The 11,561-nt window shown below is 43.7% G+C and overlaps 1 protein-coding gene across 1 annotated transcript; it reads left to right on the top strand.

Moving 5' to 3' along the window:
• Positions 1–232: 232 nt before the first annotated feature.
• On the top strand, positions 233–9,546 carry OPN5 (opsin 5; the record flags this gene model as incomplete). Its single annotated transcript, XM_042883468.1, has 5 exons — positions 233–356; positions 3,820–3,990; positions 5,578–5,912; positions 8,362–8,606; positions 9,483–9,546. Coding segments are annotated over 5 exons (939 nt in total), but the record flags the coding sequence as incomplete, so codon positions are not given.
• Between the last annotated feature and the right edge of the window lie 2,015 nt (positions 9,547–11,561).

The following is an 11,561-nucleotide window of genomic DNA, read 5'->3' as shown; positions in this document are numbered from 1 at the left end:
GTGATCCTTGAGGTCCCTTCCAACCTGGGCCATTCTGTGATTCTGTGAGTCTGTGATTCTATGTCTGCAGCAGATATCTCCATGAGGTACAAAATATGGATGAATGTCGTGTTTCAGAGCGAAATGTCTCACCTTGGGAACAAAGAACAAGCACCAGAAATTTCACTAGGATGGGATATCACTGTTTTTAAGGAGAACTCCAATTTCATTGCTTTTCTTTTCTTTTTGAATTTTAGGGATTCTTTCAACTCTGGGAAACGGGTATGTTATCTTTATGTCCTCAAAGAGAAAAAAGAAGTTAAGACCCGCTGAGATAATGACTGTTAATTTAGCAGTGTGTGATCTGGGCATTTCAGGTAATTTCATGTCTTCATTTATTCATCTGTACTCTCCCACTATTCTTTCTGGCAGCAGAAGAGACAGTCCTCCAGAAGTGCTGGGGAGCCCCATATAAATCTACTACTGACACTTCTGCTCTGTTATTTGCATGACAGAGGGAAGGACAGAAAACAACTTTCCTGCACAACTTGATGAAAGGAAGTGAAAACTCCAGAGGAGAAAATAGGGTTGGATTTAACAATTCTCAGATAAAGCTTATGTTCCCCTCAGAACTGTGCAGCCTTCACAGATAGCTCCCATGTGTTCCCCAGCACAGTAAGCAGAAAATGGGTTTGCACTGCTATGGAAGAAAATTGCCTTTACTTGCTGCAGGGTGCCACAGGAGGGAATCAAATCTTAGTAGGGGTGGGAGTGAAGGGAACGAATTAGAACCTTTCAGCAGCCATTGGCCTATCAGAGGTAATACTTTTCTTGCTGATGACTTTCCTCTTCTATGTTTGTGTCAGTCTGTAGAGTAAAAGCAGCATCAGCCAACTTGAGGGATTTCTATTTTAACCCAACAGTCAGGGCTGGGCAACCCAGATGCTCTGGAATGAGACTGGAAGCTTTGTAAAGGCTTACACAGTACTGGGGAGTCAAGAGTCTTTGCAGCTCACTTCTTTGATTCTTCATGTGAGTCTCATTAAGTTGCTCAGAGCGATAGGAAAATGAGATGGAGTGAGCTGGATGTCCTTTAGAAAAGGCTTTTTTGGATGGCAGACAACCTAATAAGTATAAAGGCTTGATGTGACCCCGCTATGACCATGCAGTGTCCCCAATGCAATATAAATGACAGAATACTCCCATGCTCCCTGTTCCCTGCGTGTTGCATATGCTAGGACTGCTGCGCCCAGGTCCGCACTCTTTTCCTACCCTCATCCCTCCTGAATGGTTTTGTCATTTTCCAAATGCCTGAAATATTGCAGAACAACATAAAAGGATGGCTCCCAGCCCCTCGAAGATGCAGCCTCTTGCTGTTCCCACTGCACACATCCAACAAACCGCTGACCCCCACCGCTTCCAAAAATTCTGTTGCTTTTCACTGCTCAGTAAGCATGGTTATCTGAAAGAGGCACATCCCTTCTGCTGAAGAAAGCTGTTGGTATAAATATATTTATTCTGCTACCACACAGATGAATCCCAATATTTGCTTTAGCATAACCACCCTGGAGACGCTATTTCCATCCTGCAGCACCCTAGGGAAGGAGTAATAAAGATCTGAATAGTGTGAGTTGCTCCACTGAAATGGAAATTTTCTGTAGCTGTACATTTGGAATGTAAAGGTATTTCCAAGCCACTGAAGGGTGTATCCCAAGCACACAAATTGCAGCCCATCTGGGAATGCTAGAAAGCAAGAGTTGTAGCATGAGGGCTCCTTGCTTCTCTCCTTAGGCATATCCCCAGCACATGACTGATCTTTGTCACCACATTTCTACAGGGATCTCAACTTCTCCATCTGCTGAAGTGTTGTTATGGAAAACAAGAGTGATTGGCAGAGCTACACGTGCTTTTTCTCCTTTCCTTTTCTTTTGGTAAAGAAAGACATTGATTCAAAAATGTGATGGGTTCTGCCTTTGGGCTAATCGTAGTGGAGGTGGGACATTTTCCAAAGCCATTATATTTCCTTGGCTCACCGGAGCACTTTGCTGAAGAGGTGGGTCTGCAATAGCCCAGCTTCCTGCAGATTGCCACTGGGTGGCAACAGCTCCTTGTTCAGGGCTGCACCAGGCTCGTTGTGCACCGACAGAACATCATTGTGTGCAAGTACACGCGATGCCCTTCAGAGCTGACAATGGCTTACGTGCAGAAAGTTGCTTGCTGTCGGGCTATATCCTAGCTTTTGCAGTATTTCATGTTTTTCTTGAAACCTTGATCATTGGGGTCTGCTTTTGCTTGAAAAATTAAAGTATTTCTTCTGCTTGAAGAAAAATGTGTTTTTATGGCCTAAGCACAGCTTTCAGCTCAGCTAGAGCTTTCCTGACAGGCTTCAGCTGCAACAAAAGGTGCCCAGAGTGCACTGTTTAAGAATACACCTCATTTTGAAGGCTTTTCACTTCTGTGAGATTCTATTAATTTATTTCTATGAATAAGTTATGTCAGGGGAATTAGAGTCTGCTGGACCATGCTTGCCTGCTTTACAGGTTCATTATCTAAGCCACTGTGGCATCACAGCCAGGGCAGCAGCCCAGGGTGTTTGGTGATGCTGTAAACCCACACAGGCCCTCAGGTAAGTCCTGTGCAGGCATATACATGGAGTTAAATATTTAAAGTTGTTTGAATGTTGCTGTCGAATGGTTCAGACTTTTGAGCATTTCGGGTAAGCAAAAGTGCAGGGTTGTAAAGCATGCTGGTGTTCCTGGATTGTAAATGTTTGAGTTTTCTGTTCTGTTAAAGCTGATTATATTGTATGAGTTTTTTTTCTCCAGTTTGAGAAAAAATAAAGTAAAATCAGAAGGTGGAGATTTCCAACTAGAAAATCACTATTTCCAAGATTTCCCATTCTCCTGATATTTACAAAGAATGTAAAGTCAGTCTGTTTTAAGGCAAGAATGGAACAAAGTATGACTTAACCTGACTTCTTTCATAGCAAACCATCCACTTCTGTAAATGGAGAACGAAGCTAGAGAGCCACGAGGCTCTCCAGAACACCTAGGGGTTTACCTGCTGGTTGGAGATGCTTGAAACTTTTGTGTATCTGCATGCAGATGACTTGCTGAGAGTCTCTCGGGACATGTGGCAGTATGGGCAGGCACTGAGGCTGTTCTGCTGCTCAGATCCATGCTCTGCCCTAGCACCACGTCTTTCTTACCTAACACTTTACTACAGTGTAGATTCTAATACTGGGCCTTGGTATGCTTGCAGAAGACCTCTTTGAAGGCAAATCTGTTTCTCCTGTGTTTGAAGATGCTCAGTTAATTATAAGGATGTAGTTTAAGTAGATCTGTGCCTGTTCCACATGCAGATTCACACGTTTGTGTTTGAAGCGGACCTAAACCTGTATCTAGCATTAGATATGGAGGTTGGTGACCCTGCCTGTGGCGGGGGGTTGGAGCTTCATGATCCTTGAGATCCCTTTCCACCCAGCCCAATTCTATTATTCTATGATTCTGTGATAAACCATACTCAGAAGATTTTCTAGAGGGATAAATTTGTATGTGCTTAGCACTAGAGTGTGAATTGACTTCTCATTCCTGCAGTCTGCAGGGAAGCATCTGTTTCCAGCACATATGACAGTTTGAATAATCCTACCACGTGCAGATGCTGTGAGATTTAGCTATGGCTGCCTTTGGCTTCATCCTGTGGATCAATCACATCCACACTGCTGAGCATTTCTGCTGGTGTTTGCTTTCTGCAAAGGGGAGGGTTTGCTTTTCTGAAAAAGGATGTTTTTATCAGGGATGGATTTTATCCGTCAGCTGACAGTCTTCTCTCTGTTGGAAGTTGTAGGAAAACCCTTCAGTATCATTTCCTTCTTTTCTCACCGCTGGATCTTCGGATGGATGGGCTGCCGCTGGTATGGATGGGCTGGCTTCTTCTTTGGCTGTGGGAGCCTTATTACCATGACAGCTGTCAGTCTGGATAGATACCTAAAAATCTGTCACTTGGCTTATGGTAAGGAAGAGAAAATGTATTAAGGGATGTTCTCATTCTGCCTCCTCTCCCCCTCCTGCCCAAGAAGACATTGGTCATTAGGGTTGTGAACAACCAGGGCAAGGAAACACAACAATTAGAAATTATTTCCTGAAATAAAAGGAGAAAAAGAACAAACCACAGCACAAAACCCAAACCAACAAAGCAAACAGTGAAATACAGAAGAGGGAGTTAAGGATTTACATGACCAGAAACAACTGCTTTGGTTATCTCTGCCAACATCCTACTTAAAATTAGGAGAACTTTCTTCACTGAGAGGGTGGTCAGGCACTGGAAAAGGGTCCTTAGGGAACCGATCATGGTCTTGTACCTTAATACATGATTTAACTCTTAGATTGTCCTCTGTGGAGCCTGGAGTTGGACTCAGTGTTGTCCAACAGAATATTCCACGATTCTACAAATTTTCTCAAATGTCTCTGAATCAGAACCAAAATTTCTGATGGACTGGAGTGTTGCCATGAAGGTAGGTAGCCTTCTGTTTGAGATGTCAAGTATGTCTAAGCAGATCATACTGATGGTAGAAGAAATGGCCAGTTCTAACATGAGTAGGCTGTTGGGTCTTGTTACACTTCATTTGCTGGATGGCAGAAGCCCTTTGCAACCACTGAAGCTGTGCTCTTAACCTCTCCTTGGATAAATTAAGCATCTTAAGCTTTTTCTCCTGTCGTTATCATCTGAGGTTTCTAGCCTGAAATCACACTTAAGCTCTCCAAAATACTGCTGTTAAATATGGAGAGGAATGCATGTATCAAAGTGATGTGTTTGCATGACCCAAGTAATCCATGCTAAATCTGTAGTGCTTTTGTCCCTCTGCTCTCTGCTTAAGTCAGAAGTTTTAGTAATCACTTACTGATAAATCACTTTGTGGCTACCAAGCACCACTGATGTTAACAGATTCAAGTTTTGCACATATTGAAAGGTCTTGTGACCTGATACACAAAAGTATTCCTCATTAGACGCCTACATTCCTGTAAGATATTTGGTAGGTTATTCAAGAGCTAAAAGATTTGGATGTGAAACAGCTCATAATAAATGTGATATCTCTCTGGTCTGGAGATAGGTCTTGAAAGGAGGAAATGAATTTAGCAATGAAAGCTGCTATTGACATATCCATCAGCATTGTACATCTCTCAAACATGAAGTATTACATGCTTAACTCTTTTCAGTTAAAGAACACAGTCACAGTTTGGAAAAGATGTTTTTCTTGCATCGGGAGGATCTAACTCCCCAACAAAATAAGGGGAATTCCCATGATTGTTGCTGAGCTAGCTGTTTGGATTGCTTTTGTACAGACTCCTGTAGGCAGTAAATCACGATAGCTCAAAGCAGAACCTAACATGTCATCTCTGCAGTCGAGCATCTCTCCATGAGGTACGGAGCAGGGCTGGGGTGGTTAGCTTGGGTGTCCACTGTAGGAGGAGCTGAAATGAACCCTATGAGGTTGCTGACAAACAGCCAAGGAAGCTCTTGCTTTACACGTAGGATGACATGTTTAATTGTGCCAAATACGTGCGGAACAGTGGTTGTAACCCTCAAATTTTCTTCCAGGTACCTGGCTTAAGAGACACCATGCCTTTATCTGCCTGGCACTTATCTGGGCCTATGCGACATTCTGGGCTACGGTGCCTTTTGCTGGTGTGGGAAGCTATGCTCCTGAGCCCTTTGGGACCTCGTGCACCCTGGACTGGTGGCTGGCGCAGGCTTCAGTGGCTGGGCAGGCTTTCGTTCTCAGCATTCTTTTCTTTTGCCTCCTGTTTCCAACTGCAGTGATTGTGTTCTCCTATGTTAAAATCATTTTAAAAGTCAAGTCGTCCACCAAAGAGGTTGCTCACTACGACACCAGGATCCAGAACAGCCACATACTTGAAATGAAGCTGACCAAGGTAAGTGGGGAGAATTAACCTCATTTACCTTACTGGATCATAAAAATGGGTTTGAAGAATGTCAGCAGTGTGCTGTCTTGTGCTGAGTGATGGCATGATCTGAAAGTCATGATCTCATTGATGAGAGTCTCATGAGTCTCTCACATATTACTGCCAAGATGGGAAAAAGCAAGAATGGAGTCATAATTTCCACAATGATACTGGCTATTGTGCAGTTTCAATACAAAAGCTTGTGCCAAACAAAGCCAGACTTCTTAGTTGTAAAAATTCACCATCATCCGCAATCCAGGCCAAGAAGCAGACGGGCAGCTTCCTTTACTTGGCTGATCCAGCATTCATTTCATTGCGTTTTTAAGAGGTTAAAATGAGATTTCTATAGTATGCATCGTATCAGAACACGCCTGAACTGCCAGTGACTGCAGTGCTGTCAGTGCAGCTGGCAAAGCTGCATTTGTGATTTGTGTTTAAAAATGGTCACCTGGGTGCAGTGCAGTTTTTCAGTTATTCAGCAGCTTTGCTCTGAAGAATGGGGGAACTTCTGATTCAGTGTATGGGGTTTGACTCTTTTCCCCATGTTGCAGGAGCCTTGTAACACTTCTATGTATAGTAATTGTAGCAACTTTCCCTCCTACCTTGGATGTACAGCGGGGCATGTTGTCTTGGAGCTACAGTATAGTTGGTTTATACATAAATATGGAGTATGAATCTCCATCACAACGCACCTAACCGCGCTGTGTGGTTTCCAAGAGAGGCAGTGTTTGAGATCCTTGGCTGACGAGCACTGTTTTGTTAGTGATGGGCAACAAAAGAGCATAATATATGAAGCTTCCCTGCCAATAATATTTCTACTAAGATGTAGAACAAAAGGCTCCACAAAAGCTTTTGTAATACACAAAAAAAATTGTGTTTTCTGATGGCATTTTCATTGCAGTCCTCCTCTTTGTCTTAATCAAATGAATGTGCCTGTTGTACTCTCAGGCTGGGTATGGAGGAACACTCAGCCAGTGGCAGCTCTAGAATGGCATACATTCTTCAGGATGTAGTATTGCGTGATGGCATTTGATGTGATGAGGACTGATCTGGAAGTAATGCTTCCATTTTATGATGCTGACCCATGATGTCAGAGGTGGATGTCGGTGGGATGGCAGCAGGGGCTGTAAAACTGTGGGTCACCTCCTCTGGCGCAGTTTTGCAAACAAGGAATGCAGGCTCTTGGTCATCACTGTGAAAATGCACAGCTCATGGTGGTGACTATGTTGAAAAATTGTATTTTGTAGCTGAGATTGTGCTCTATAGTGTTATTGTGCTCTTTGTATCCCCTGTAGTTTCCATGGAAATAAATAGGAAGTCCAGGTATATCAAGCTGTGACTCAGTAGAGACAAACTGGCTCAGATAAAGTCAATATATCCCAGGTTATGGCTGAAAGAGGTTTTGTTTAATGTTTATACGAAATAATGCTATGGTTACATTTCCTAGTGTTACTAGGAACTCACTTTCTTGGAATGCAACTTTCCAGGAGTGCAACTTAAAAAATCTGTAGGAATTTGCTTTTCAAAGTATCCGCAGAGACTCATGGAGTATGAAATCCATGTTAGGTGTAAAGAAAAAGAAAACTGGATGTTGTACCAGTGTTCTCACTCTCAAATTTCCGATTGATTCAATTCCGGTCGATGCAAGTAAATACACTATTTTGTTATCTGCTGAGATGGGTAATCCCACTGACCTGACCTCTCATGTTTTCTTGAATGACTTAATGCTCACTTTCTGGTATTGGAAGGAATCCAAATGTCAGGCATTTTTCCAGCAGAAGATGGGCCATGGACCCCCTCATGGGTACAGGGAGATGAACCTGGTTTGGAAAAACTCTTCTCCATCCTGCTCTTACGAGCGCCCATCCTCACGGAGGGTTCCCCACCCCATTGGGTTTTGACTCTTTCTCTCAGGGACATCAGCACAGCCTACAGGAAAGCAAGTAGCCCTGAGCTGACTGGGAGTGCTGTGATTTAGACGTAGGGTTATGAACTTTAGGTGGTCCTCTGTGCAACCAGGAGCTGGACTCAAGCATCCGTGTGGGCTCCTTCTAACCACGATATTCTAGGATTATTTTGTTCTCTTTTTAAAAATTATTTTTATTTGCAATTAAGATAGCAAGAGTCTGCGTGGGAAAGTAATACTGGGGTGACTTGTGATTTCCCTCCAACTGTCACCAACGTCTGATTATTCCGTGGAGGCAGAGTTAAGTGTTTAAAATCCTCTTTCGTATCCAGGGAAATGAAATGCAGAGAGAAGATGCTACACCTTTTTCAGGCTGCGAGTTTATCTCAAGCAGGTTGTACTTTTTCTTTCCCATTCCATTAGATGTTCCCTTGCATTTTGCTGAACTTTGCAATGTTCTGTCAGCAAGGACGGCTCTTCCAGATTAACTCCTTTCCCTCTTCCTCTCACAAGGTGGCAATGTTGATCTGTGCCGGATTCCTCATTGCCTGGATCCCCTACGCCGTGGTCTCTGTGTGGTCAGCCTTTGGACGGCCGGATTCCGTTCCCATTCAGTTCTCGGTGGTACCAACTCTGCTTGCCAAGTCGGCTGCCATGTACAACCCAATTATTTACCAGGTCATTGATTGCAAATTTGCATGCTGCCGGTCAGGTGGGCTGAAGACACTGCAGAAGAAGAGCTCTTTGAAGGGATCGAGGTAATTTCTTCTTTGAGATGTCAGATGTGTTTCAATACAGTACTCCAAAAAATTACTGAACATAAGATCTTCCAAGAGTCATGGCTCTTCAAATCTCTGCTTTTGTTTTTGACCCTGGCCTTTCTTTTTGACCATGACTTATGCAAGGTCTTTCTCTTCTGGTTCCTCTTCTTTACTTTATGTAAAGGAAACCGTGAAAAGCCCTCATCGAACAAACAAACAAATAAAGAATCCAAAAAGGCCTCAGATCCATTTCCAGCTTTGTAGCTTTGGTGCAGTCTGTGCTGACCATCATTAGAGGTCATGGAACCACCGGCTGTCTGTGGAAGAAAAATACCTCTAGTTCTGTCTTATCTTCCGAGTCAGAACAAGAGAATGCTGTAAACCAGTCTGACGGCAGGGGCTGGAGTTAAGGCCACAGATGCTCTACCAGAGTTAAGTGACTGGAGATACATAGAAAGGAAAATATGAGTACGTACGTGTGAGAGGCATGAAGACCTATGGCGGCATTCATTGTGTTTCCTTTCCTTTTAATGTATTGTCCACAAGAGCACTTGATATTTTCTGTGGCATCCCTTAGCAGGTGGTTCTGTGACCATAGGCTCGGATTTATCTCATCTGCAGAAGATACAGGGTCTATAGATGTTGTGTGGCAAATTCATAGGTTAGCCAAGAAACCTCTGCAGCTTTGGGCAAAAGGGAGACAAACCTGAAGCAGCCTTAAATATCACTGCAAAGGAGGAAGGAGGTTGAATAAAGTCCCTCTTTCTCGGGCTTGTGTGGTGAAGAAATGTTCTAAAAAATGACCTTTCCCAAATTAGGAAGTTAATGGCTAGCTTGTGTCATGCAACATGCCTGTGCTTTCTTTTCCTGCAGGATGTACACCATATCTTCACACAGGGATTCGGCAGCACTGAGTGAAACACAAATGGAAGTGTGAAGGCTTGTTTCACAGTGAGGGAAAACCCGATGGCAAACAATCATACCGCTGAAATTTCGTCTTCCTGTGAAGAAATTAAAACAATGACAGGTTTTCTTTTTTACTCCTCAGTCATACGTACAATGTAGTTCTTTCCATACCAACTGAAACAGGGTGATTAGAGCCAGGTGAATGTTTTAATTATTCAGAGAAGAAGAAAGAGAGGAGATTCATTTGTATAAAAGAACCGGATTCAGAGCCTTTGAAATACGTTTTTTGTTTCATAGAAGCACAGAACGGTTTGAGCAGGAAGGGACCCCGGAGGCCATCAGCGCAGGCCTGCAGCGCACAGCACACCGCAGCTCCTCAGTGCTCACAGCCCCGTCCCCTGGCCTTGGCTGCGTGCAGGACGGGGCAGCAGCACCTCTGGGCACCCTGTGCAGCGCCTCACCGCCTCACCGCCAGCGGCTCCTTCCTTACATCCACCGAAATCTGCCCTCCTTGGCTCCGAACCCATCGCCCTCGTCCCGGCACGCGGACCCCGATGAGAGTCTGCCCTTCTCTCATACAGCCCTGCAGGCACCGCAGGCCGCTCTCAGCTCTCCCCGCTCCTTCTCCTCTCCAGCAGCACAGCCCAGCTGCCCTCGCAGGGAGCTGCTCCATCCCTCAGGCCATTTCTGTGGCACCTCTGGATGTGCTCCAACATGTCGTACAGCAAATCCCTGCTCAATCCTAAGTATGAATCTGGACTCAAAGCCAACGCTGAGAAAGGTTACGGCACACGTACACAGAAATCTTTCTCATGTGCAGTTGGGCCTGATTCTAAAGCACAAACTCTGCAAGGATGAAGTCTAGGAAGGATTCAGGCAGTCCCGAAGAGAGCACGTAAGTCTCAAAGGCAGCACTGAACAAAGGATGTGCTTTGAAAGGATCTGCAGGGTGAGGCGGACACATAATTGCGCTGCACCTGGGCCATAATTCTTCTCATTCTGTTCTTCTTCATTTGTGGATTTGCCTTAAAAATGAGGCATCCCTATTCACCAGATATTAGCTGTCCAGTATAAGCAGGTTATTAACTCTGATGTTTGACTTTGGTTTCTTCTGGGAGGAACTGAGATATGAAATAAGTAACAGAACTAGGACTTTGAGAAAGCACTAGCAGAACTCACTGAAGGGTGAGGAGTTGCTGTGATACCTATGTGATATTCTATGCCAAATTTTGCCAAGAAATCAAGTCTTTTCATCTCTATGGATCTTTCACTACAGAGCAATGTTGTAATGTAACCCAGCTGGCAGCCCTTGGCTCCTCCCCACCCCCAACACCAGGACATGACCTGAACCAAAGCATCAACAAAGCCCAACACAGGAACTGCTTCCTTCTCTGAAAGAAGTTTTCTTTACTGCATCTTCAATATTTCAACCCTGTGATATTTATCATTTTATCCATTAATATTATATCTTCAATGAAATTAGTGCCGTGAAGAATAATTGCCATGAATATTATGTATCCTATGTGCACATTCAGACTGAGCTGCCAAGAAGCAAAGTATTATCTGAATTCACTGCCACTGGCTTGAAGGAAATAATGGACATGGGTTAAAACTCCATTTAGATAATGAGCTAACCTGGACAGTAAGATTGTCCCAGTGAGAATAACACACTACTTTGTATTTCAAGGTTACAGGCAATGAAACTGTGTGAAGCCCGTGGATATGAAGACTTTTAATTTGGTCATTACCAGTCATAGCTGTAGAATGTCTTTGAGCCTTCCTCCATGGGCTTGGAAACTGTTGATAACATAGAAGTAATGGTCAACGCTGCTTGAACAGTACTGACATTTGAAAGAGGTGAATTAAGCAAATATTTTTGGTAAAAAAAGTTGAAAGAAGAGCACTAAAGATGGAAGTTGTGGTTGTGAGCTTGAATATTTCACAGAAATTTGCCCATAGAGGTGAATGGAGCTGCAGAAAGATTTCTTTCTATGCCTGTAGTAATAATGAGAGAAAAAACAGCAGCACAGCAATTGATTGGTTTGT

This window comes from Lagopus leucura, unplaced genomic scaffold (assembly GCF_019238085.1).
Source record: "Lagopus leucura isolate 7727_CA_CO unplaced genomic scaffold, USGS_WTPT01 Super-Scaffold_100038, whole genome shotgun sequence".
Taxonomy (NCBI): Eukaryota; Metazoa; Chordata; class Aves; order Galliformes; family Phasianidae; genus Lagopus; species Lagopus leucura.
This window is presented reverse-complemented; position numbering and strand designations above follow the sequence as displayed.